The 27,563-nt window shown below is 44.5% G+C and overlaps 1 protein-coding gene across 1 annotated transcript; it reads left to right on the top strand.

Moving 5' to 3' along the window:
• Positions 1-9,336: 9,336 nt before the first annotated feature.
• LOC309541823 (retinoic acid-induced protein 3-like) lies at positions 9,337-16,636 on the top strand. The gene is made up of 4 exons (XM_082239967.1): positions 9,337-9,402; positions 11,449-12,389; positions 15,512-15,579; positions 16,406-16,636. The coding sequence occupies exons 2-4, from the start codon at positions 11,486-11,488 to the stop codon at positions 16,517-16,519; spliced, it is 1,086 nt and encodes a 361-aa protein (XP_082096093.1). The 5' UTR covers positions 9,337-9,402; positions 11,449-11,485; the 3' UTR covers positions 16,520-16,636.
• The last annotated feature ends 10,927 nt before the right edge of the window (positions 16,637-27,563 follow it).

Raw genomic sequence — 27,563 nt, 5'->3', positions numbered from 1 at the left:
TGTTTTGAGGGTGTAACTGCATCCATCAGAAGTATAATTTTGTGGAACAAACTAATAGTTTAGGTGTCCAAAATTAGTGCCAAAGCGACAACTTGAAACCTGAGGTGGTGCACATATGCATTCCTTTGACATCTCTGTTTGCGGGTGACAAGGTTTCTGCAGTGGAATGTCAGATGGGGCGCAGCAGCAGCATGATGCATGGAGTCCTGGTGGAGGGGAAAGCTGTGTACTTCAATCCCAGAGGAAATGCAAAAAGTTCCTTTCCAGATATTAGGAGACACAGCAGAAAACAGAAACCTCACTGCACTTCGGCTTCCAGGGCCAGCCAAAACATTAGGTAGAAGAAATTGGAGGGATAGAAGAGCAGATCTTCATCTTCAGTTCCCCCAGACTATTCCCCCTCTGTTGGAAGGTAGAGCTCTGTGTGTGCCTCAGGTTTCCTAAGCTAGCTTGCTACCCAACAGAATGCTGCCCTGTTGCCAGAGTTGAAGTAAGGTTTAGCTGTCAGTCAGGCTAACTTCTGTATGTGCCACAGGAGGCACTGTCTTGGGAAAATTGTCTGGGACCAGCCCTACAAACTTCTCTATCTCGTTGTGGCAGAGCTATCTTCAAGAAGCGGTTCTTTCTTCCCTGCTGCCTGCATGCCTTGAAATGAATCCAACTCGCAACTTAACTTCTAATGTGACACGCTTAGTATTTCACCCTAAGATATATGGCCTGAAGACGAGCGGAGTAAAAAGACTTTAATTAATTAAATAAAGAGGGAAATCTCAAAGCTGTTGCCATCTTAGTCTGTAGGATACTGTTTGGGGGAGCATTCTCATACCTGAAGGCATTGCTTTTAGGATCAGGATCAGGAGAAAAGGAAGCACTTTTCATTCAGCACATAATTAAGGCTGTATGCAAACATAGGAGATTTTTCTCCTATGGTTTGAATTCTGCTTCTCCCCATCATTGCTTCACTATAAGTTGTCGTATTTGCCTCACTGGCTGAAAATCCAGTCTAGAATTTTATCTTACACACACACACACACACACACACACAAACACACACACAGCACTACCCCTTCATACGTGCTTGTAGATTATTTTATTTTTTTAAAAAAAAACCTTGAAAAAGATTATCTGTGAGGCCAATAATGGCTTTGTTACTGATACATGGTCCAGCCAGTCAGAACTCTGAACAACCTGATGGGAGCTGGGAGAGAAGTGTTTGCCGCAAGGGCCAGCACTCTGCACTGCCTCATATTATAAGCACAGAGAAGCATGAGTATCCCTGAGTAACATGGCAGCCTTAGCATCTCTGTGTTACTTTTCTCCAAGGTCATTAGCGTGCACTGATCTTTCCTCACATGTCACAAAACATGAGCAACATGTCCTCCTGCAGCAGGTTGGCATCCACCATGATCATGTTATTTCAATGCAAATTATGTTCACTACCTTGTTACAATATGTAGATTGGCAGGAATTCTCCGGCTCCTGATATTTCCAGTGCCTGGCTCGATTCTGAATAATTTGTCCTCCTTTGTTTGAAGATGGAAGATTACAGTTTAATTGTAAAGTATTTTTCCAACAATGGAGCTCCGTAGAGCTATTACACCTAGTTAATTAGCACCTATCATTCATTTTCTGTAGCAGAGGAGCAAGTTCCTCCATTGTGTGAACACCTGTTCCGAATGGATATGTGCATCTGGCAAAGGACTATCCTAAACCACTGAGCTTATATGATGCAGCGCGTGCTACTAATACTCTAGGCAGAAGCGAGAAACACCAAAAACTGCGGTCACCATCCATTTAAATCAGGGGTAGGCAACCTAAGGCCAGGGGGCTGGATCTGGCCCAATCGCCTTCTAAATCCGGCCTGTGGACGATCCGGGAATCAGCATGTTTTTACATGAGTAGAATGTGTCCTTCTATTTAAAATGCATCTCTGGGTTATTTGTGGGGCATAGGAATTCATTCATATTTTTTCTCTAAAATATACTCCGGCCCACCACATAGTCTGAGGGATGGTGGACCAGCCCACAGGTGAAAAAGGTTGCTGACTCCTGATTTAAATTGATTGATAATAGGTTCAGAAAGGCTAAAAAGGCAAATTTCTTCTAACTACGCATAATTATGGAATTCACTGCCACAGGGTATGGTGATAACCACTAGCTTTAAAGCAAGATTATAAAAGCATTTCTTGGGGGGTAAGTCTATTTGTGGCTAACAACCAGGATAGCTAAATGGCCCTTCCTTGTTCCAGCGGCAGCTTCCTCAAAATCCCAGCTTCTGGGAGGATGCAAGCAATGGAGAAGGACTGTTGCTTCCTTGCCCTGCTCATGGACTCCCAGGAAGCATCTGATTGGCCATGCCTAGAAACAGAATGCTAGATGAACCCCTGCACAATCCATCCAAACTATTCTTACATTTTTAGATTTCCCTGGAGAGAAGAAACAACTGGCTTTTGTCTACAATGTGCTTCTGTTCTTTGCTGCTATGTCTGTGCCCTTATGGTGTGAAGGTGGGGATTTACTAGAATTCGTCACTGTAATAAGCCTCTGCCTTCCTCACAACCTTTGCACAGCTCTTATGCAAACACAACAAAAAGCCTCGCTAGAGAATGTGCAGCTTCTCCCATCCCTTTTCGGTTCCCTAAGCAAGTGGTGCTGATGTAAAACAAAACGAAACATAGAACAGAAAAGAGGTAGGGCCTTTGGCTCCACACATTTAGGCTTGTAAAACACACGCAGGCCAGGGAATGCACAGGTTGGGCTTATGCAATGGGGAGGAACATGTTCAATATCTGAGTACATCCTCTGCTTTGCAGCATCCCCCGTCCCTCACCCCAGATCATCACACTAGGCTAAATCCCTTTCGCTGTCCTTGTATGGCACAGAAAGACCAGACCTTCCACTCCTCCTGATCTGCTTGGGAAGAAACGCTTAGAATAATAGAATCCTAGAGTTGGAAGGGACCCCAAGGACCCCCATCTAGTCCAACCCCCTGCAAGGCAGGAATCTCAGCTAAAGCTGACAGATGACAGGTGGCCATCCAACCTCTGCTTAAAAAACTCCAAGGAAGGCGAGTCCACCACCTTTCGTGGGAGTCTGTTCCACAGCTGAATAGTTATTAACATCTGAAAGTTTTCCCGAATGTTTAGTCAGAATCTTCTTTCTTACAACTTGAAGCCATTGGTTTGAGTCCTACTCTCCAGAGCAGGAGAAAACAAGCATGCTCCCTCCTCCATGTGACAGCCCTTAAGATATTTGAAGATGACTATCATATCTCCTCTTTTCCAGGTTAAACATACCCAGCTCCTTCAAGCACTCCTAATAAGGCTTAGTTTCCAGACCCTTGATCATCTTGCTTGCCCTCCTCTGCAAATGTTTCAGCTTGTCCACATCCATCTTAAATTGTGGTGCCCAGAACTGGACCCTGTATTCCAAGTGAGGTCTAACTAAGGCAGAATAGAGTGGTGTGATCTAAACCACAGAGCCTAGGGCTTGCCGATCGGAAGGGTCAGTGGTTCGAATCCCTGCGACGGGGTGAACTCCCGTTGCTCGGTCCCAGCTCCTGCCCACCTAGCAGTTCGAAAGCACGTTAAAGTGCAAGTAGATAAATAGGTCAGTGGGCTTTATAAGACTTGGCAACGTCTCTGTCACATAGTGAATCTTTGCACCCAGAAGACAGCACAGCTCCCGTGACATCCTGTTTCCTCCACACACTGCTGCCTCTGTTCCCCTCAGTAAGGGGTCACTTATCACCCCGACTCATCTCCCCCTCCTCTGGGGAGTAGCAGGAATCATTCTATGGGCTGTGCCTTCCAAAGGCTGCTTCTGTTGTTCTCGAGTCTTCCCCTCTTGTTTATTGGAGCTGATTTTGATATTGGAGAAGTTACAAAGGCTGTCCTCTTCATTATGGACAATGGCCTTAATCAAGCACAGCTGAACATTTAGGACAATTGGGAATTGACATCAAGTTGCTCAGGCTGCGCTTCTTGGTAAACATGCTCGGGATTAGACTGTCAGTTGCTCTTCTTTGCAGTCACAGTATTTGTTCCTAGGCTTGTTCTACGTGTCATCAATCAACTTAATCAACCCTTCATAATTGATGGATAAGGGAAGCATTTAGGGAACACGAAATTAAACGTTCTTAAGAGGTGACTCTCTGCGTCTTCCAATCAGATGGGGAAGCTTTGCTGCTGAAAGAGGGACTAGCCGACCAGGTGGAATGCGTTCATCATTTTCATTCTCGCTAGGTTACTGGGGTAAAGGACAGCTGAGTAGATTTGTGCCTGGGTTGATCGATTTTCATGGTCGCTTTGGCTTTGGAAAGCTGCCTCAAGGGTTGCTGGACTGTAACCCGACCGGAGCTGTAGCCACAGCAATTCCTCTTCTGCAATAGGGTTATCAAGTGCATCTGCTTGCTCTTCAGAAAGAGCATTTCAAGTACATCTATCTCCAAACACTTTGGTTCTAACTGGACTGTAAGTAGCCAGAGATATATAACAGCTACTATAAAGCTGTTCAAAAACCTAATTTATTGTATCAGGATCATTGGTAACAATGGCGTCCTTGACAGAAATAGATGGAACGCTGTGCATCTGGGTACTCCATCTTTGCCGAGTTTTCGAGCCAGCAACAAACCATTTTTGTCAGCCCATTCATAACCTTTCTGCTTATCGCAAAATGAAACACATTGTGTTGAACGGGTCGTGGTATTACTGAATTTTTGTTCTCTAATCCTTCAGGCTCTCCTGCTTGAAGACATCAGCCTGTGTAAACTCTTATTTGATTTTTAGCAGGGCATAGAAGAATTAATTCTATGCCCTCTGTCTGCATAAAATACAGCCCATATTTAAAGGCAATGCCTTTATTATGAAATTTTTGTGGGTGTTCTCCAGAACTCTTCCCTCACACAAGATAGTAAACCAAGCAAAAAGGAGAGAGAAAATATCAGGCTGATTATAAAGTCTCCTTTGGCTGCATCTTATAGGAGTCTTAAGATGGAGGGAGGGAGAAGATATTCAAAGGAGGCCTTTTAGGTGTTGTGCAGGTATCAAGTTGCACTAAGGCTGAGGTAGTCGAATGGGATGTCCCCCAGATGATGTTGGACTTCACCTCCCATCATCCCAATGGCTCTCGGGAGGGCACCATGTTGGCTACTCCTGTGCTAAGGACTTCTGGGAGCAGTAAGCATAAACTGTGGTTCATTCCCTCATTTCTGGGGGTACAAAAATCAGCTGAGTACCTTTACTTTTGTGTGTATATGCTATAGTTTATTATTCTATCCCATTATTTACAGAAATAATCCTATAAAGCTTGGAAACGGTCCTCTCCCTACTACCCATCTGCAGCTGTTCCATATTTTCCGTATGAGTAAGTCACTGAAACATCCTCTTATTTAAATAGCGCTAAATCACCTTTTTGATGAAATGCAAGGTTGGCAAGACTAATACTGTCGATGATGAAAGAGGCCCTGGGATGGGTCAGGTTCTAGGAAGCTGAACAAGAAATCCTATGCAAATGGGGAAGAAATGTGATGTGTGTCAGGTTTGGGGTTGTTGTTTTGCTGCAGCTTGGGCCCTACGGACTCTACTGCTTTAATCAAAGATTGAAAAATTTCTTAAATCCTCTTTCTGGCAAGCATGGTAAGGGAAGCTCTTTCTAAATCAACCTCTAATGGACAGTTGAAATCCCTTCTCCAAAAATGTAACATCATTTAACTGAGGTATAATTAAATGTTCCATAAAGCTCACACAAGTAGGTTAATGCGACATTACAGTTCAACTTTTCAGTTTCAAAAAGCAGCAAGAGCTCTGCTCGGGGCATTGATTTATTTATATAATATATTACCTTTTATAGCGACAAATAACCATACACATTATCATTAACTGAATTTTGCATTTACATCCCACTTTTTTCTCCAAGGAGTTCAAGGTGGTGTACATAGTTCTCCCTGGTATCATTTAATCCCCTCCACAACCCTGTGAGGTAAATTATGCTGAGAGGCAGGGATCAGGGTTCCAATCCTCAGCCATGAAGCTCACTCAGTGACCTTGGGGGCCAGTCACTGCCTCTCCGCTTAACCTACCTCACAGAGTTGTTGTGCGGGATTAAATGAGGAGAAGGAGAACATAATAATAATAATAATAATAATAATAATAATAATAATAATAATCTGAGAGGCAGTGACTGACACAAGATCACCTAGTGAGCTTTGTGGCTGAGACGGGATTTAAACCCTGGTCTCCCAGGTCCTAGTCCGAGGGTGGAGCTACACAAAAGAAAAAAACACACACAATAAATATGTCAGAAATTAAATCGTGATAACAAAAGAAAAAACCGCTATGGACAATCACCTAAACATTTTTTTTTGCTCTCTGGCGTCACCTGGTGTCACATGTTTATAACGCATTCAAAACGCTGTTTCTTGACTAATGTAGCTGAGTCCCCACACTCTAACCACGGCACCACACAGGCTGTCAGTTAGGAAGCTTTGGCTCAGTGAGGCAAGGAGGACCCAGTTGTGTCCAGTGGGCACTTTGTACAAGAGCAAAAGAGAGGGAGGTGGAGCTTCTGAAGTCCACCAGGATTTTATCTCCCTGACCAGACTTACCTGGCGCCAAAAAGTCAACATAAGAAGAGCCTGATGGAGGCAACCAAGCGCCCATCTAATGCCAGTCTGTTCTCACAGTGGCTAATTCCTGGAATGTAAACAGAGTCCTGTGACTCTAAGCACTGCACCAGTGGCACAAACAGAAATCTAACACAGACAACCTGTGGAAAACCTGCAAGCAAGACACAAGAGCAACAGCACTCTTCCCATTTGTGATTCCCAGCCACTGGTATTCAGAGGTGTACTGCTTCATGACAGAACATAGTCATCATGGCTAGCAGCCATTGACAGCCTTCTCCATGAATGTGTCTGATCCTCTTTTAAAGCCATCACAACTACCTCTTGTGGGAATGAGTTCCATAGCTGTTCTTTTGTCTGTCTAGAACCTTCTAGAATTCAGCTTCATTTAATGTCCCTGAGTTCTGGTCATATGAGGAAGGGACAAAAGAATTTCTTTTTTAAAAAAAATAATTGGAATTTTATTTACAACATAACAAAAAACCCCACCCCCAATACACAAATCCACCCTCATTAAACGTGAACATAACATGAGCATAACATAAAACAAAACAAGCAACCAAATAAAAGACTTCCTTTATCCTGTATCTGGCCTCCTTATTTACTTCTTATAAACTGTTTCCTTTATGAATAATTATTAAGAATTAACTGTTTCCCTTATGAATAATTATTAATTATAACTTAAATATCCACAAAGTCTCCTGCAGACATTAATCAAAACAAGTCCAGGTATGTATTTTAGGGCACTGTTTTGTGAAGTATTCTCTGCATTTCCCCCATGCTTTTTGAAACTCTTGTCTAGTGTGATCTCTAATTGCCTCTGTCAATCTAGCCAGTTCAATATACTCTAACAGTTTGTCTTGCCATTCCTTTTTTGTTGGCACAGTTTCTTTTTTCCACTTCTTAGCAATTAGGATCCTTGCTGCTTCTGTGGGACAAAAGAATTTCTATTCTTTTCTAATGTTTTATGCCTTGACTAAGGTAAAGGTAAAGGTAAAGGTAAAGGGACCCCTGACCATTAGGTCCAGTCGTGACCGACTCTGGGGTTGCGGCGCTCATCTCGCTTTGCTTCCGGGTCATGTGGCCAGCATGACTAAGCTGCTTCTGGCGAACCAGAGCAGCGCACGGAAACACCGTTTACCTTCCCACCGGAGCGGTACCTATTTATCTACTTGCACTTTGACGTGCTTTTGAACTGCTAGGTTGGCAGGAGCAGGGACCGAGAAACGGGAGCTCACCCCGTCATGGGGATTCGAACCGCCGACCTTCTGATTGGCAAGTCCTAGGCTCTGTGGTTTAACCCACAGCGCCACCCGCGTCCCAAGCCTTGACTATGTCCCCTCTTTCTCACCTTTTCCCTCATGTAAAAAGCCCCAAATCTTGCAACCTTTCCTCAAAGGAGAGTAGCTCCATACCCATCATCATTTAAGTTGCCCTCTTCTGAACCTTCCCCTCCTCTTGCCACAAGTGTGTTTGCACAATCACATCCAGCAGAGCTTTTCTAAGTGAAAACATGAATACTTCAATCAAGTCATGGGGCCATTAGAATACTCCGTAGCATGCTGTGACAATATTCTGGAATACTTGGTTGATAAGACGGCTCAGAGCTGTTCTGACCTGGAATCCACTTTAGGAACAGAATCTAGGAGGCGTATCCAGAGCCTCTTCTTGTCTAGTTTGTTTCGGATGAGTTTCAGTCATTAACATCTGAGGATGCAGGCTGTTGCTCCTTCATCATCCATGTGTCCACTTGACCACTGCTCATCTCAACGGGTGAAGGTCTGTTGAGGGAAGCTGTTCAGCTTTGATTGTCATTCACACTTCTTTACAGGGAAAAGCAATGCCATCTGCTTTCTAGCAAGTAATCATATGATAAAGTAGTCTTCCTCTGACTCCTTCTGGGAAATAAAGATATAAAATGGGTGGCTTCTGGCCAAAATGTTTGAGCAAGTGATGCTGTATCATCCTCAGGTACTTTTGGATGAAACAGATTGTCTAAATCCTTTTCAATCAGGTTTGCAGCCAGGGCACAAATTGCCTTGGTCACCCTCTCCCTAATTGGCAATTTTTATCAGAAGGGCTCTGGTAGTCTCTGCACACAAGCACTGCATCCATGGTGGTTAAGATTATGCCCAGTGTATTTTTCATGGTGTGCTGTAAGCCACTTTGAGGGCCTTCTTGGCAGATGACTAGCCTAGAAATTTGATTGTAAATTTTTAAAAATTGAATTTCATTTTTCTTTATTTTGCTTCTCCCTCCTTTTAATTTCACCACTGCAAAAATTATCCAATCAGAACAGAAAAGTAATAGCCCTGCAAATCAGTGTACTGAAGTTCCCAGTGCATTAAAATATATACTTGTCCACATGCCACAAATGATTCAAACCATTTTTCATGCCGGAAATCTGTGTCTGCATTGCAGGGGGTGGGGGAGAGGGGGAAATAAAACCACAAAAATGAAAAGATTGGATGATGCATGAGGAAAAAATGACATTTAGTGAATATCTGGTCCAGGAGTTTATTTCTGACAATGACCAAGCTGGTGGTGGATCAACCTGAATAGGTGTGTCTCCCTGTGATTTTTAGCTGCCTTGGGAGTGTGTTCTTGATCCCCAAAGAAAGCAAAGATAATAGTAATAATAATGTCATAGATATGTTGTTTTCCCCGCAACGTGTAGCTCAGGCAGGCTCAGTATATTTGCCAGGACAGACAGGATCAAGGGCTCCCTGTCTCTCAGTCTCCAGTCACCAAGGTCGCATTTTCCCAGCCAGAACAGCAAAGGTAAGTCATGAAAGTTCAGTTGGCAGTTGAGGGGCTTTCTGCCTAAAGCAGTGCTGGGGGTGGGTAGATAGGCTTGCTTGCTTCCACTCATTGTGTTTGGGGGCTATTCACATTTTAGGAGTCTTCTCCATAATAACTAGATGAAGTATCCCTGAAGGAGTTTGCCCATCCATTCTTTGAATATACAGAATTATTCATATATGTACAAATTTGCTTTCTCAGCACTGCCTTCTATTTCAAAAAATATCTAGGTGGAGGAAGAGAGCTTCTATAGCTAAAGGGAAGATATAGAAACTATGGGTTATGTATAGTGTATTATTTTTTTCTTGTGCCCCTCTGAAAATTCACGCATTGAGATTCGTAGAGAAGCAAGATTTGGAACCCAGGTCTTCCTAGTCCAAGCCCAATACTATATACCAGATATGATTTCAAGCCTCATAGGCAATAAAAGTCTTATCAGATGTCCACAAATATATAATTGCCATAATGAGTGGCTAGTGCAATAAAGGTTATTGATTTATTTATCACACTTTGCTCTTTTGAATCAATGCATAGAGAGACACCGCCCATCATTTGCCAGGTTAAATAGTGGCAACACTCAGGTTAGAAAAGCTCTCCTGGTGGGCACATTTATCCCAAAGAGAAAGGCTGGATCCAGACTAAGTTAGTCACATTCAGTTAAAATTAATTAGACTTAAGTCAAGACTAGCTTGACGCACTGATTTCAATGTGACTTAAGTTCAATTAACAGTGTCTAGATCCAACCCAGGATGTTTGGCTTTGCCAAAATGATACCAAACTATGAATGGCTAGAGAAAAGAATACAGAACACAGCTGCTTCCAAGCATTTCCCACAAGGTAAGAACAAGATATACACACCCAACAAAATAATTTGCAGCTGCAGGATGAAAACCAGGATCTGACCTATCACTGGGCAGAGTGAGATGACTGATTCAGGTAACAGATTCTGATTGCAATTACAAGGTGGCAAATTTGCTTAGTTAAAATATGTATATGTTGCGTTTTATGGCATAGATCTCACATAGCGGAAAACAACCAAAGGAAATCCAACGGAGGAACACCTGAATTGTGGAAAATATACAAAACCAGAATCATAAGGAAGTACCGAGGTTTAGAAATAAATGGCCTAAAAAGCATTGTAAAAAAAAAAATATGCAGAGTGGAACAATTAAGTCTTCAAGGCATATTTTAAGGGCTCTTTTCTGTAGGAAGAGTTGTGCATCTGCACGGCCCTCACCAAGTATTAAATAATAATAACAACAATAAGGGTAACAAAGCTATTCATTTATACTGCTGGCATATTTATTTAAGATATGAATATAGTGCCTTTCAGGTGAACCTCATGAAGCAGTTTACATAGACACAGTGATACAATAAGCATCAGTTGCAACAATATAATAAAACAGCAAAGGCAGTCTTCAAGGGAGAAGACCTTTCCAACACTAGATCTCTCCTGCCCTTAGAGAAAGATGGTCTTTGAATAGCCCTGGGGTGGCAGTTGTGGGAGAGGCCACCTCAGCTGCAACACCAAATGTTTGAGTGTGGGCTGCTCTCTAAGCCCCTCCGGGGGGTGGGGGGGCGAATCTGAGCACATCTTGGATCACCCTTAAACAGGACTACTTTTTGGTATATAAAAAAATTAGGGTGCCACGAATCTTGATAAAAATGCTGTGGGTGCTAACACTAAATGGCTGCTGTGGGGAGCAAAACAGAGGTGACAGAACTGGGGTGGGGAGGAGAGAGAGAGGCTCCTTTGTCCCAAAGCAAAAATAAATCAGACTGGCTGATGGTGGAGGGCTGTTGGCTACCCCCCTCTCCATGGAAAAAACAAAACTGGAATATATTTGTGTTTTGAAAGTCACCTCTTGTCACTGCTAATTTTTACCCAACGGTAAAATTAAGATTCATTTACCTGCCCGCTGACAGCATTACACATCAGTGTCAGTAATTGCACTCAGATCTTTGGGTCACTGGCTACCTGCGTGAAGGTATTTGATCACAATTCTTTATTTTTCTTCCCTCAAGTTTCTCCCCTCAGTTTAGGGCAGCTGCATCGTTTGTCATGGCTGCTAACACCACGGCACCTCCCCCAGGCTGCGGCGACATTGACCCCGATTATTATTACCTCTGTGACATCTGCGAAGCCTGGGGCATCGGTCTGGAGACGGTGGCTGCTGCAGGCATCCTGGTCTCGCTGGCGCTTCTGCTGGCATTCTTCGTCCTTAGCTGCATGGTCAAAGACAAGACCAAGCAAAGCATGGTCCCCATTCAGCTCCTCTTCCTTCTGGGCACCCTGGGAATCTTCAGCCTCACCTTTGTGTTCATCATCCGGCTCAATAAGCAGACTGGCCCTGCTCGCTTCATCTTACATGGGGTCCTCTTTGCCCTCTGCTTCTCCTGCCTTCTGACCCATGCTTTTAACCTCATCAGGCTGGTGAGAGGAAAGGCACCCCTTTCACTACGGTCTATGCTTTTATACACTTTGGGCCTCACTGCGGTTCAGTTGATCATCGCCGTCAAGTACATCCTCATCACAGTCGGAAGAGACGGCATTGATTTGGGGAGGATGGGGAGAGAACAACGCAACAAGGACTTTGTCATGCTCTCGACCTATGTGCTCGTCCTCATGGGCCTCACCTTTGTGGTCTCCATGTTCACCTTCTGCGGACCGTGGAAGGGCTGGAAGAGGCACGGGATGCACATCTTTCTCACCGTTCTCTTCTCTAAAGCCATCTGGGCTGCGTGGATCACAGTGCTGTTCATCAGTGGCTTCCCTGGCGACGGTACCCAAAGCAAGTGGGACGACCCACTCATTGGTGTTGCTTTGGTGCTGAACGGATGGGTTTTCCTGATGATGTACACAGTGCCTGAGATCTGTTTTCTTGCTACCCCATGCCAGACTCCAGAAAAAAATCCCCGGAAGACCACAACCACGCAACAGAGCATTGAAGCAGCAAGTACTCAAGGTATGCAGCTCTTCTGATGTCTAAGAGTAGATGCATAAACAAGAAAACCAGAATGGCAGGGATATTTTAAGCTAAGAAATACAGAAGTCAAGTGGATGACAGTTTAGTATAATTTTAGCATATGAAAATGCTAAAGAAAATTACCATAGTTTGAATCTTGACTAAGGCTGAAATCCTGCCCAGTAGGTTAGTAGGGTTACATTCTGGGACTTGCACCTAAAGCTAAAATCACATATAGCCAAAACCCACTGGGTTCAATGGCGGGTGGGACTGCCAAAGTCTCTCTCCCCCCCCCAGTTTCTGCCCCCTTATTAATTAATTATTTGTTGTTGTTATGCGCGTAAAGCTGAATGTGCACCAGATAAATGTGTGCTAGTTGTGTGCTTACTGTCCTCACTTATTTGGAGTCAGTCACACTTTAACTCACCAAGGCTTGTGCCGTAAATGAGGAACCTCAGGTCCTCCAGATGCTGCTAGACTGCAACACTCATCAGCTGCAGCCAACGCAGCCCAGAGGGATGATGGGAGTTGTAGTTAATCAACATCTGGATGAAGCCCTGCCTCAATCCCATTGAAATCAACAAGGTTTAAGTTAAATAAGTACAATTGGTTTCAATGGGCCTAAAATGTGAGCAACATGGTCTGATTCCAACTCTTTTTTAAAAAGAAAAAAATAGCTCTTAATCCCATTGAAATCAATGGGACTTAAGTTAGTTGTGCTGAGGCATCACTAAATAAGGGCTTGTGCACAGTTCCGCTTATCCTGTGCCTAGAAAGCATGTGTCCAAGTGGTTTTTCGCTTGCCTCTCTCTTTCTAGGCACAGTCTGAGTGATTTTGCTCTGCTTTCCCCTGGAAAACTCACTCTTTAGCAATAAATTGGAACCAACAGCAATCTGCAGAAAACCCAATAGCTGTTTGTTCCCATTTATTGCTAAAGAGTGGCTTTTCCCACGGGAGGTGGAGCAGGAGCAGCAGGGCAAACGGAGGAGTGGATAGGCTATTAGTCTGGATACAACACTCTTAAAAAGAATAAGAACATTAACTGTTTTGACTTGTGCATTTGAAACAATAACAACACCAGGTATGCATATTTTGATTTTTTTTAAAAAAAAAAATATGGTATATCTCAGAATCAAAATAGTGAAAACACTATATTTAAATGAATGTAAAGTACACCTTTTTTGGCCAAATTACGTCGCAAAAATTAGGGTGTGCATTAGATTTGATGGCACATTTACATTTGCCAGCAAATGCTTTTTTGGTTTCAAGTTTTTGAAAATCGAGGTGCGCATTAGATTCGATGACGCATTACCGTCACATAAATATGGTGGGGGGGGGAATCTGTTAATACACGAAAAACAGATAAACAAGCTGGATATTTAGTTCTCTTAAACAGTCATTTGTGATGAAAATACATTTAGAATTTTACCGAAATTCCATTGGTAAAATAGAGCCAGTGCATAATATATAATTAAAGGCTTTCATCATGAGGCTGGTCACGTCTTCTCAAGTTGAGCACTCCCATCTCATATAGCAAAATATACATGAGTCAACTTGTTTTCGTTTTATTAAAAAAAATGGAGAGGACAACAGCAGGGCTACTGCCTGCCAGTACAACAAACAATATTGTTCTATTGCTTATGCATTAGGAGTTACTGGATTATTCAGCAAAGACTTACAGCACTTCCAGACTGTCAGTGTTTCAGGGTAGGATTCAACTTACCAAACTGCACAGTTAAAACTGATCTGAAGTTCTTGTGAAACACTTCCCCCAAAGATCAGACTTTTCATCATCATCATCATCATCATCATCATCATCATCATCATAAAAATAAAAAAATTCCTTCCAGATAGCAGCTATCTGCCTATCTCCCATTCCCACCACCCTTCTGAGTAACACCCCTCCCCACCTTCTCACTATATAGAAGGATCTGGCAACTTCTGTTTCAGTGTATCTGAAGACGTGTGCATGCACACGAAAGCTCATACCAAGAACTAACTTAGTTGATCTTTAAGGTGCTACTGGAAGGAATTTTTTTTATTTTGACTATGGCAGACCAACACGGCTACCTATCTACTACTATCATCATAATAATAATAAATTATACCCCACCCATCTGGCTGGGTTTCCCCAGCCACTCAGGGTGGCTTCCAACAAAATATTAAAATACAATAGTCTATCAAACATTAAAAGCTTCCCTAAACAGGGCTGCCTTCAGATGTCTTCTAAATGTCTGGTAGTTGTTTTCCTCTTTGACATCTGCTGGAAGGGCGTTCCACAGGGTGGGCGCCACTACCGAGAAGGCCCTCTGCCTGGTTCCCTGTACCTTTGCTTCTCGTAATGAGGGAACCGCCAGAAGGCCCTCGGCACTGGACCTCAGTGTCCTGGCATAACAACAGGGGTGGAGATGCTCCTTCAGGTATACTGAGCCAAGGTCGTTTAGGGCTTTAAAGGTCAGCACCAATACTTTGAACTGTGCTCGGAAACGTACTGGGAGCCAATGTAGGTCTTTCAAGATGGTGTTATGTGGTCTCGGCAGCCGCTCCTGGTCACCTACCTAGCTGCCGCATTCTGAAATAGTTGTAGTTTCCGGGTCACCTTCAAAGGTAGCCCTACGTAGAGCACATTGAAGTCCAAGGAAAGTGATGGGGAAATGCACTTGGAAGTGTGGGATATTCCTCCTTCATGCAGTGTAATCAAACCTCTCCTCAAACAAATCAGGCTCAATGAACAGGTCATCAGGAAGGGCATGTTTTGAGCTCATGAACTACTGTACTTAAATTATTGGTTTGGGGCTTGAACTTTGATTCCATTTGCCAACCTGGAAGTGATGTGTTGTGGGTAGTCCTCCTTTGATTCCATGACTGATTCTGCCACAGGAGGCTCAGGCTACCCAGGCTACTCAAATAGTTATGCCACCAACGTCAGTCAGCAGCTTTGGGGCAACAACCACACTGTGGGAGGAGGGGTCAATGTGTGCCTCACTCTTCCATACTGAGACACCATCTGGGAACTGCTGGCATAAGTTATTACCCAATCGGTTGAATGGAGCCCCTGCCAGACTTCTGGTGTCAGTTCTGTGGCATTAACCCTCTTGTTTTTTCCACCCTTATTCATCAGCCCCAGACAAAGAAGGAGCTGAGGAAGATGTTTTGCTCCTCACAGATGAGAACCGCTTTCAGTCAAAGGTAAATCTGGATTTCGCTGGAAAGATAGGGCAGGTGTAGTCAAATCGTGGTGTCGCAGTGGAAGAGCATCTCTGCAAAAGGTTGCAGGTTCATTCCCCTGCATCTCTAGGTAGGGCTGAGAATCCCCAGTGGGAAACCCTTGAGAGCAGCTACCCGCCAGAGTGTAGACAATGCAGATCTAGACGTTCAATGGTCTAATTCGGTGTAAAGCAGTTTTGTATACTTTTGATTCTAGCTTCCTGGCATGGCTATTGTCAGATACTGGGCAGAAGAGGAATGGTGGAGACTGCCTCCCCAGCCTAACCCTTCCAGAGAAGAAGGAGACAATTCAGAATTACAACAGGAGTTTGAGGGAGGCCATGGGTCAGAGGCAGATGAGGGGGAAAGCTGGGAAATAATGGGAGAGGAGGAGGAAGAAGAAGCACGAGGGGAGAGACAGCTGACAGTCAATGTCTTTAGAAAGCATTCCAGACCCACCCTCCCAGAACCCGGTGGGCATTAAAAGGAGATCAGAGAGCTCAGAGGCAGAAGGCACAGATTAGCCACCATAGGGATGACGTGTAATGGGAGAGATGGAGGGGGTGGGGTTTCACTCGGAACAACACCATTACTCCAAGAGGCTGCATTTCTAAGCCTCTTTCTCTGAATATGGAATAAAAAGCATTGGCAAGAATTTCCTCGTCTGATCTGTTCCTGGCAACCTGCCATGGGGGGTTGGATCCTCTGAAGCTTGACAACTATCTGTTTCATAAATGGTTTAGTCTTTAGTTTGTTGGCTTTCCACTTTCTCCAGGACAACTGACAGGAAATCCTCCTTCCTTTCCAGATCTTTGGATCCAAACTATGTTTCCAGATCCCTCGGGCAACCCTGCAGCCAGCATACAGGCCAAGTGTGGCGGCGTGTGCTGAAGCCAAGGAACCGAGAGCAGACATCCATTGAGTGGAATCCAGAAAGAGATGTCTAATGGCTTGCTGAATTATGGCGGTTCCCTTCGTCCTTCAGCTCCTGCTTCTCCAGCCTGCTCCACTTTAAGCTCAGCTTCTAAATTAAAACAGTCTTCCAAACATAATCCACTGTCCCTCATCATAACTTTTCTTTTGCGGGTCAGATGACTGTGATCTTCTGACTTCAGATACCTTTTAAGATTCTGTCCTATTTGTGATTCTAGAGATTGGGGTGGCAACCAAGAGTTTCCTTGTTGTTGTTGTTTAGTCGTTTAGTCGTGTCCGACTCTTCATGACCCCATGGACCAGAGCACGCCAGGCACTTCTGTCCTCCACTGCCTCCCGCAGTTTGATCAAACTCATGCTAGTAGCTTCAAGGACACCATCCAACCATCTCCAACTGACTAATGTGGGGGAGGGAGACAGTGCTCCTGAAGGTAGGAGTCTATCAATTAATGAAGATGATCATCCAAATGTCATAGACCAAATGGAGCAAACAGCACGCGGACCTAGTGGAGGGAGGAAAAAATCCTTAAATAAGAGACACGGGGGAATGATTAATGGACTTCAATGTCTGTACACTAATGCGCAAAGCATGGGAAATAAACAAGATGAGCTTGAGCTCTTGGTACAGCAAACTAAATATGACATAATAGGCATCACTGAAACCTGGTGGGATAAGTCCCACGATTGGAATGTAATAATGGAGGGATACAATCTATTTCAGAGAAACAGACCAGACAAGAAAGGAGGAGGAGTGGCGTTATATGTCAGGGGTGTGTATACCTGTGAAGAGATCCAAGATTTAGAACCTCAAAGCCAAAGTGAGAGCATTTGGGTCAAAATTAAGGGAGAGAAGAATAACAGAGACCTCATTGTGGGAGTTTACTATAGATCCCCAAGCCAAACGGAGGACATAGATGATGCCTTCCTGGAACAGATGGCCAAGCATGCAAAAGGAAGGGAGATAGTAGTAATGGGGGATTTCAATTACCCGGATATTTGTTGGACGTCAAACTCAGCCAAGAGCATAAGGTCAAACAGATTCCTCACTGGCCTTGCAGACAACTTCATTGTCCAGAAAGTGGGAGAAGCAACAAGAGGAACAGCCATTTTAGACCTGGTCCTAACCAATGTTGATGACCTCGTTAGTGGGGTAGATGTGGAAGGATCATTAGGCGCGAGTGATCATGCTCTTCTGAAGTTTACTATACAGTGGAAAGGAGCAGCCAAGCATACTAGGACTCAATTTCTTGACTTTAAGAAAGCCGACTTCATAAAACTTAGGGAAGTGCTGGGTGAGATCCCATGGACAGCAATACTAAAAGGAAAGGGAGTTCATGATGGCTGGGAGTTTGTTAAGACGGAGATAGTAAAAGCACAACGTCAGGCAATACCAATGAGACGAAAACATGGAAGGTGCCTAAAGAAACCAGGGTGGCTATCAAAAGAACTTTTAACTGAATTAAGATTAAAAAAGGATGTGTACAAAAAATGGAAAAGGGGGGAAACCACCAAAGAGGAATTCAAACAAATAGCCAGCACGTGTAGACACAAAGTCAGAAAAGCTAAAGCACAGAATGAACTCAGGCTTGCTAGAGAGGTTAAAAGCAACAAAAAAGGCTTTTATGGGTATGTTCGTAGCAAAAGGAAGAACAAAGAAACAGTGGGGTCACTCAGAGGAGAAGATGGTGAAATGCAAACAGGGGACACAGAAAGGGCTGAACTCCTCAATGCCTTCTTTGCCTCAGTCTTCTCCGATAAAGAAAACAATGCCCGACCTGAAGAATTTGAAGCAAATGATTCAGCAAAGGAAACACAGCCCAGAATAACTAAGGAGATAGTACAAGAATATTTGGCTAGATTAGATGTATTCAAGTCTCCAGGGCCAGATGAACTGCATCCAAGAGTATTAAAAGAACTGGCAGATGTGATCTCAGAACCACTGGCAGTCATCTTTGAGAATTCCTGGAGAACAGGCGAAGTCCCGGCAGACTGGAGGAGGGCAAATGTTGTTCCTATTTTCAAAAAGGGGGAAAGAGAGGACCCAAATAATTACCGTCCAGTCAGTCTGACATCAATAGCAGGGAAGATTCTGGAGCAGATCATTAAGCAAACAGTCTGTGAGCACCTAGAAAGGAATGCTGTGATCACCAATAGTCAGCATGGATTTCTGAAAAATAAGTCATGTCAGACTAACCTGATCTCGTTTTTTGACAGAATTACAAGCCTGGTAGATGAAGGGAACGCAGTGGATGTAGCCTACCTTGATTTCAGCAAAGCATTTGACAAGGTGCCCCATGATATTCTTGTAAAGAAGCTGGTAAAATGCGGTCTTGACTATGCTACCACTCAGTGGATTTGTAACTGGCTGACTGACCGAACCCAAAGGGTGCTCATCAATGGTTCCTCTTCATCCTGGAGAAGAGTGACTAGTGGGGTGCCACAGGGTTCTGTCTTGGGCCCGGTCTTATTCAACATCTTTATCAACGACTTGGATGATGGACTCAAGGGCATCCTGATCAAATTTGCAGATGACACCAAACTGGGAGGGGTGGCTAACACCCCAGAGGACAGGATCACACTTCAAAACGACCTTGACAGATTAGAGAACTGGGCAAAAACAAACAAGATGAATTTTAACAGGGAGAAATGTAAAGTATTGCACTTGGGCAAAAAAAATGAGAGGCACAAATACAAGATGGGTGACACCTGGCTTGAGAGCAGTACATGTGAAAAGGATCTAGGAGTCTTGGTTGACCACAAACTTGACATGAGCCAACAGTGTGACGCGGCAGCTAAAAAAGCCAATGCAATTCTGGGCTGCATCAATAGGAGTATAGCATCTAGATCAAGGGAAGTAATAGTGCCACTGTATTCTGCTCTGGTCAGACCACACCTGGAGTACTGTGTCCAGTTCTGGGCACCACAATTCAAGAAGGACACTGACAAACTGGAACGTGTCCAGAAGAGGGCAACCAAAATGGTCAAAGGCCTGGAAACGATGCCTTATGAGGAACGGCCAAGGGAGCTGGGCATGTTTAGCCTGGAGAAGAGGAGGTTAAGGGGTGATATGATAGCCATGTTCAAATATATAAAAGGATGTCACATAGAGGAGGGAGAAAGGTTGTTTTCTACTGCTCCAGAGAAGCGGACACGGAGCAATGGATCCAAACTACAAGAAAGAAGATTCCACCTAAACATTAGGAAGAACTTCCTGACAGTAAGAGCTGTTCGACAGTGGAATTTGCTGCCAAGGAGTGTGGTGGAGTCTCCTACTTTGGAGGTCTTTAAGCAGAGGCTTGACAACCATATGTCAGGAGTGCTCTGATGGTGTTTCCTGCTTGGCAGGGGGTTGGACTCGATGGCCCCTGTGGTCTCTTCCAACTCTATGATTCTATGATTCTATGATTCTATGATCTCATTCTCTGTCGTCCCCTTCTCCTTGTGCCCTCCATCTTTCCCAACATCAGTGTCTTTTCCAGGGAGTCTTCTCTTCTCATGAGGTGGCCAAAGTATTGGAGCCTCAGCTTCACGATCTGTCCTTCCAGTGAGCACTCAGGGCTGATTTCCTTCAGAATGGAGAGGTTTGATCTTCTTGCAGTCCATGGGACTCTCAAGAGTCTCCTCCAGTTTCCTTAGTTATGTCCTTATCACTCAGCAGTGGTGCCATCAGAGGAGGACTTTGGGGCAAGAGTCCAGGGCCCCAACTCAGCAAAAATGAGCAGGGGGACACACAAACACAGCAGGTCTGACTTCTCACATATTGATGTAAGTGAAATAATAAACATAACCATCTCAAGAGAACATCAAGCCCAGACTCTAAACTTGCCTGATTGCACCACTGTCTCCCTGTTTACTGCCATGCAGCTCTCCCAGAGAAGCCTTCTGCCAGCCTTGCTCACAGTTTCCCAAAGGGAGAAAAACTTATCACAAGATGTTGATGGACTGTAAAACTCTAATGACCATTGGTGGTGCTGGGTAGAGCAGATGGCAGTTCAACAACATCTGGAGGACCTCAGCTTAGCAACCACTGGTTCCTTTGTCCACTGGTTCCTATATTCCAAATGATGGTGGGAGTTAGGAGCTCAACAGCATCCTGTGGGCCACAGAGTCTCCAACCATGTTCTAGAGAAGAATCTCTATCTAGGCAAGCCTTTCTTTCCCTTGAAATTTCATTTCACTTTGAGTTGCTTGCTAACACGGAATAAACTTTTTGTGCTTCCCATATAGAGCATTTTATTACTAAAATAACAGATTTTCACAATTGCAGCTGTGCAAATATACAGGGGGGAAATGGGAGGGGGGAATGCTTGAAAATAGCCAGTTTTTAGTATTGCAAGCAGGCACCTTTTAAAGTCTAGGGTTTTAAAAAACTTTTGATAGAAGGCATGATTGGCTAGCTGTTTCTTGGTTTAGAGACAGTGGTATAAATTCAGCATTTAAAACAGGCCCTGGTATTAAAGAGGAACAGCTGGGTCAATGCCCAGGAAGAGGCATGATGTAGATTCTGAACCACTTGTACACCTCTTTATGGAACTGCGTGGATTTGTGTAAGAGCCCTGGGAGATGAAGGACAAACAGCAACGGATCATGAGACAGGGATACAAGATGGTGCTCTTTGAATCCTAGCAGCAAATAGCATGACAACCAACCCAGGTGGGTGTACCTCTCTTTGGGGCACTTCCAGACCGTTGCTATTTTGGAGTGGGATTCAGTCACATGCCAGCAAATTCTGTTTGGGAAGGATGTCTTGCCCGACAAACCCACTTCCCCCAAAGATCAAACTTTTTGCAATAAGGAAAGTGACATGAAAATGCCCCGGAAAGTGTGAGACAGCGCTTGCTTTGGTGCAACATGTCTAGCCTCCCCACAAAGAAATCAGAATGGATGCAAAATAGACAGGTTGTCTGGAAGGTCCCTCATTCTCTGCATTTTACATTTGAAGTTTATTGTGGGGTAAAAAGAAACTTCACTTAGGTTTGCTTATGCAGAGCTTCCCACAGGAGGCCCATGATTTCTCTTGGCAGCGTTAGAGACTGTGGGTCTAATAAATCCATTATTCATTTCCCAAGGACGGCCACCAGGCACTTGGAGACAGCAATGTGCCAAGGACTGTCCTTTATAGAGATTTGAGATACAGATTTGTCATGCCTAACAAGACAGTTAGGGGAGAGGTCAGTGCCCGTTCAGCCATGTGTACTTAAACGAGGAGAACGTTCACTTTCTGCTTTGCTACTTCATGGATACCGCAGCTATTCCTGTACGGAAGCTTCTTAATTCTCCATTTTATTATCTCTCCTACGATTCATGGGTGATATGAAGACCAAGGTATATCACCAAAATGCAATGCAACCAAGCCCAGATAAGTTAACAGCTGCCAGCAATGAGGCGGATGGGGAAGTAGGTTTTATTTAAACAGAGGGGCCTGCACATCTGGACCTGTCTGCTCCCAACTTCGCGTTCTGATGATGACGTACAGAATTCATAAGGCCCTTGACTCTGATTCACCACCCAAGCCTGAGCATTTTGAGAAGCAATTACTTCACCGGCATGAAACGGCTTAAAACTAAAGCCTAAACCTCTCGGCCCAGCCTCAGGTGGGCGCAGGCCTTCAGGATGATAGGAAATGCTCTAGGGGGAGGCACGAATGTGGTTGCAAAGTCCTTGTAGTATGCATAATGTTTATTTGAATCACTGAGATTGTGCCAAGCACACACTTGTGGCCAGGCTATGCATCAGCACTCAGCACCGTTGGGCCTGCTAGGGTCCTCCACAATGCTAACACTCTGTACCAGGTGGTTGGGTAGGGGAGCTGGCTGCCATTTCCCCACAATGCACCAGAGCTATGCTACTTCATAGGCTTTGAGTGAAATCGAAAAGGTGACTTCAAGCCTCCCTTTGCTACTTGTCACAGGACTGCCACCGCATCCACCAGGGAGCTTACTGGAACCCAGCCAATGTAAAAAGGTAAAAGAAGGACCCCTGGACAGTTAAGTCCAGTCCATTGTGACTATGGGGTTGCGGTGCTCATCTCGCTTTCAGGCCAAGGGAGCCAGTGTTTGTCCACAGACAGCTTTCCGGGTCATGTGGCCAGCATGACCAAACTGCTTCTGGTGCAATGGAACACGATGACGGAAGCCGGAGCACACGGAAACACCATTTACTTTCCCGCCGCAGCAGTACCTATTTATCTACTTGCACTGGTATGCTTTTGAACTGCTAGGTTGGCAGGAGCTGGGACATAGCAATGGGAGCTCACCCCATCGTGGGGATTCAAACCATTGACCTTCTGATCAGCAAGTTCAAGAGGCTCAGTGGTTTAGACCCACAGCCAATGTAGGAGGGGATCCACCGGGGCCCACTTTGGCAACCAGACCAAACCTGGACTCTGCTCTGTTCTTGGCTGTGAAACCGCATATTTTCTTTAGATCAGCCTCCCCCAGGCTAGTGCCCTCCAGGTGCCATTAGATTCTAGCTTCCATCAGCCCCAACCAGCACGGCCAACCAAACCATCTTGGCTGAGAGTCTTGGAAGGCCAGCTCCCTGCCTTGCAGACCTTTTCCCACCTGGCCTGGGAGGGCAGGACTGACACCAACTAGAGAAACTGAGGCTGCTGAACAGACTCTTGGGCTGGAGTGTTGTTTGGGTTGTTATTTTTTTAATGGGGGTAGTTGTTGTTGCTGCTGCTGGTGGTGGTCTCCTTGTATCTTTATTATAGATCTTGTTTCAATTTATGTGGAAACAGCTCAGTTTGGTTGTATATTTCTAATGCTTTGTTTGGGACTACTTTTGTTATGTTGTAGTTATGTATTCCCCCCCCCCATGTTGTCTGCCACCTTGAGCATGGTTTAAATGGTGGAAAGGCGGCATCCAAATAAAATTATGTATGTATGTGTGGCCAGGATGATGGGAGTTGTAGTCCAAAGCATCATTGCCATTGGAACAATGCAAGAATTGGGACAAACTGAAACTGATGGGGTTGCATCAAATTTTCCCTGTGAGTGCATTGGGATTACTGGTGGAGATCCTGCCCACAAAAACCACGAATGTAGTATTTGTACACAGAATGATTTATAGTCCCGGTAATGAAGAAGAGGAATGTGTAAATAAAGGTACTGAACATGCATCTGGGTGCCTGTTGGAGATGAGGAAGCATGCATAGATAAATTCCCAGTCGAATACACTGGTAGCAGGGAGACACAATCCGCTCCTCATGTGCTGGGGCCAAACCCAGGCAGACACACTGAGGCACATTCCCTGTGACCACTGCCGCTTTCATTTTTTCCAAGGTGCTGTTTCCTACAGCCACCAAGCAGAGGAAATTACACAGGGCTCAATGGCACAAACTGCCTCAAACTGTGCAGCCACTTAAAGTTTTTGTCAGTCCCTGCTGACGTCAAAACACATTGCCCCAGGCTGAAGTTATCACATCACTCCTGAGTGGCACAAGGAGAACCCAGTGTGGATTTGAGTTTAATTTTCACTTGCGACACTCTGATAAATGGCCGCGCTCCTCAGGTGTAAATGCTCACCGAGTCCTTGGCTTGGTTTCCTCTTTCTCCCAGACAGATATAGTTGTTTTAGAATTGCCAGAATGTTCTGAAAATTGCATCTCTAGGTTAACTATCATAGTTCTACCATTATCTGATCCAAACATGCTGGTGGTTGATCTGTTGTGCTTTGGATGAATCTGCTTAAGAAACACAATTTTATGAATAAGCATTATATATACTCATTTTATCTGTTTTCTCTTGATATTTCACTTTATGCATAAACTATAGTATCTTAATCTATATACCAAACCAACTTCCTTATTGTATTTTAATCCTCTCATGTCAGACCATCCTCATTCTCAGGAGACACATTTATGTGAAAACAGTGCAATTTAGTTAGCTTTAAGACTACAGTATCTATGATGCAGTGTGACCACAAACAGAATGTTTATGTGCAAAACATCTAGAGCCTTTTGACTGACATAAGCAAATAGATCTACCTAATACTGTCACAGGTGGCGGGTGGCGCTGTGGGCTAAAGCCTCAGCGCCTAGGGCTTGCCGATCGAAAGGTCGGCGGTTCGAATCCCCGCGGCGGGGTGCGCTCCCGCTGCTCGGTCCCAGCGCCTGCCAACCTAGCAGTTCGAAAGCACCCCCGGGGGCAAGTAGATAAATAGGTACCGCTTACCAGCGGGAAGGTAAACGGCGTTCCGTGTGCTGCGCTGGCTCGCCAGATGCAGCTTTGTCACGCTGGCCACGTGACCCGGAAGTGTCTCCGGACAGCGCTGGCCCCCGGCCTCTAGATGTGAGATGGGCGCACAAACCCCAGAGTCTGTCAAGCCTGGCCCGTTCGGGCAGGGGTACCTTTACCTTTACCTTTAATACTGTCACAGAGCAAGTAATTTTGCATGAAACTTTGGCGCTTGGAAATAAGGAAATGAAATCAAAGTTGGACTTCTGCCTTGTATGTTTGTGTGTTCAATTTTATTCAAATATAGTAAATATCTTTATCAACATTTGAAGATACTTTCCTAACATTTAATTGTGTTATTGTTTTTCAACATTGTTGAAGCTTTCCAAGAAACAGAAAAGGGTCTTTCTATCATATATTCTGTATTCCTAATTCTGATAGGGAAACAGAGCATATGTTGATGTTGTTTTAACTGCAACATCTTGATTTCTGTGCTGCACTAAACGGGTCGGAAATACTGCTTTTAATTTGCCTCATATGCTGTGGCCTTTCAGGCACTGTATTGTCTTACGATCCCCAAGACGGCATTTAGAACTGACGCCATTCAGAACCTGCCTGCATTTCAAGCATACGGAGTGGCTTCCTTCCTTGAGTCGCCTGCTTCCCCCTGTTATGTAAACACCTTGTTGTGGTTCCCCTTGCCTGCACTTGCTCTTTACTGATAGCAAACTGTGGTCTCAGATGTTGTGGCTCCATCCTTACAGAGCTAACGGGTTGGGCATTCTGGCTGCTCTCTCCCCTGCTTCATGATTATATGATTCAAAGTGGCAGCCTGCATGAGAGGATAATGAGATCACAGCCTCTCATTCTGATCTTGATGCTGATGCCCGCTCAGTCCACACTGTAATCTAATTGCCATATTGTCCTATCATCCAAATCATAATCGGAAAATGCTTAAGACACTCGGCAGTCTAATCACTCAGCACTTACATGAAGAACAAGAGCATGTCATTGTTAAGGAAAGCTTGTGATTGTAAGAATTAAAGACAATGGTGCACAAGAGGACAGAGTGAGGATTTGACTTTTCTTCTAGCCAGATCTAGTTTAAGCTCAGCTGTAAGGCAACATGGCAAGTTTTTTAGTGCAAGGCTGCCATCGAGTGGCCAAGCTTATGAAAGTGCAAGCGAAGCCCTTTGCCCAGGACCACTTCTCTGAAACATCCATTTCTGCGGCTCAGCAATCAGTATTTATTCAGATATCACCTGTTCAATTAGCAGGAGCTGGCAGGTTTATTACAAGCCACCTGTTTCCAAATATAAACACTTATCGAGGCAGTAAAAACATGCACAAAGACAATGACAATTCTTTATGAGCAAGTTCTCATTAACCATATCATGAAGTGAAAGTTATTACAGCACAGCAGTGCCTTTCTGCTGAAGGAGGCAGTTGGTGATGAAATTAATACTAGGCATTAACTTCCAATTTGACAAATTCAAAACACAATCGAGAACCTGCTTGGTTTGTTGCTAAGAACGTGGCGCTGCTTAAGGTTCACAATGCAGTGGTTTGGTATGTAGCTTTCTAGAAACTCAACGGATGCTTGATCCTTAAGAACAGAGAGTCTTGTGGCACTTTGGTGTGGCATGAAGTGTCACTGCAGAAGCGGACAGGGGGTCTCAAATTTCGGTAGCGCCCTATGTGACACCAAAATTTGGCATTCCCTGCCTCTCACCTTCCATTCTACTTCAGTTGCAGCACCCCCTGCAGCACCCCCAAAGCTCTGAAGCACTTGCCTAAATCCACCTCTGGTAACAGGCTAGGCGATATATCCCTCATCAGAGATACATGAGGTACCTCATATTGTTGGTGCTGACTCAGGGCATGTTACATGGGGGGGGGGGCTGGAAATACGAGAGAGAGGCATTGCACATACCATTGCACAAGAAAATCTTTAATAAAAATACATTTTAAAAAACAACAACTCTGACAATGCTTCTCGATGGCCTTCATGGAGGAGAGAGGGATGGGTGTGAGTGTGTTAGAAAGTGGACGACTGTACAAAGGGAGAATTCATTCATTGCTCCACTTACTTTTTCCTCTGGCTCCACCCACCACCCAAAAGTGTCCCCCCCCCAAAGGTTTCCCCAAAGGAAATGTGGCTCTTAAGTTGTAAAAGGACCCTCTGCTTTTCTAATCCATTCTTAGAGGCTCTTCTTGAAGCGCACTAGTAAGCAGCTTGGTCTTTGCAAATGCCACTATTCTCTGGACTGCCATTTGTTTTAACTGATTTTAATAGCGTATTTCAAATTGCTATAACCTGCCCTGAAACCTCCTGGCGAAGGGAAGGGAAGAAATGTAATGAATACTGACGATGATGCCAGTGGGACGTGCTGAATTCTTCCTCACATGCACACACACACACAGGCGCAGGTGCTTCCTCTCAAATTCTCCCTCTCTCACACATACGCTTAGTCTCTAAGCTCTCCTCCTCTTCCCTCTTGCTGTCCATCAATACCAGCTCAGGTCCAATTCTCCCATTAATGCGATATAACTACATTGGTATTAATTTCCATTGATAATTACAGGCATTCCCCCCCCTCACTTGAACATGATTGACTCGTGTGTGACTGTGAATATGTGTGGCCCCAAGAAATAATTAAATAACTAGAATCATACCCAGAAATGGCATGAGAGAGAGCAGGAGAGTCCTTGTGGCTCATGAGGAGACTCTCCCTGGAGGCTGAAGAGGAAGCCCTGAAGAGACCGGAAGCACAGTGGGACTTTGTTTAGGCTGCTCAGCTTCCCCACATAACAGCTGGCGTGTGGGGTAGCACAGCAGCACCACCTTCTTTC

The sequence above is a fragment of the Podarcis vaucheri genome (assembly GCF_965113315.1).
Source record: "Podarcis vaucheri genome assembly, chromosome: 10".
In the NCBI taxonomy this organism is placed as follows: domain Eukaryota; kingdom Metazoa; phylum Chordata; class Lepidosauria; order Squamata; family Lacertidae; genus Podarcis; species Podarcis vaucheri.
Note: the sequence above shows the minus strand (reverse complement) of the source record. Positions and strands in the feature narration are given on the sequence as shown.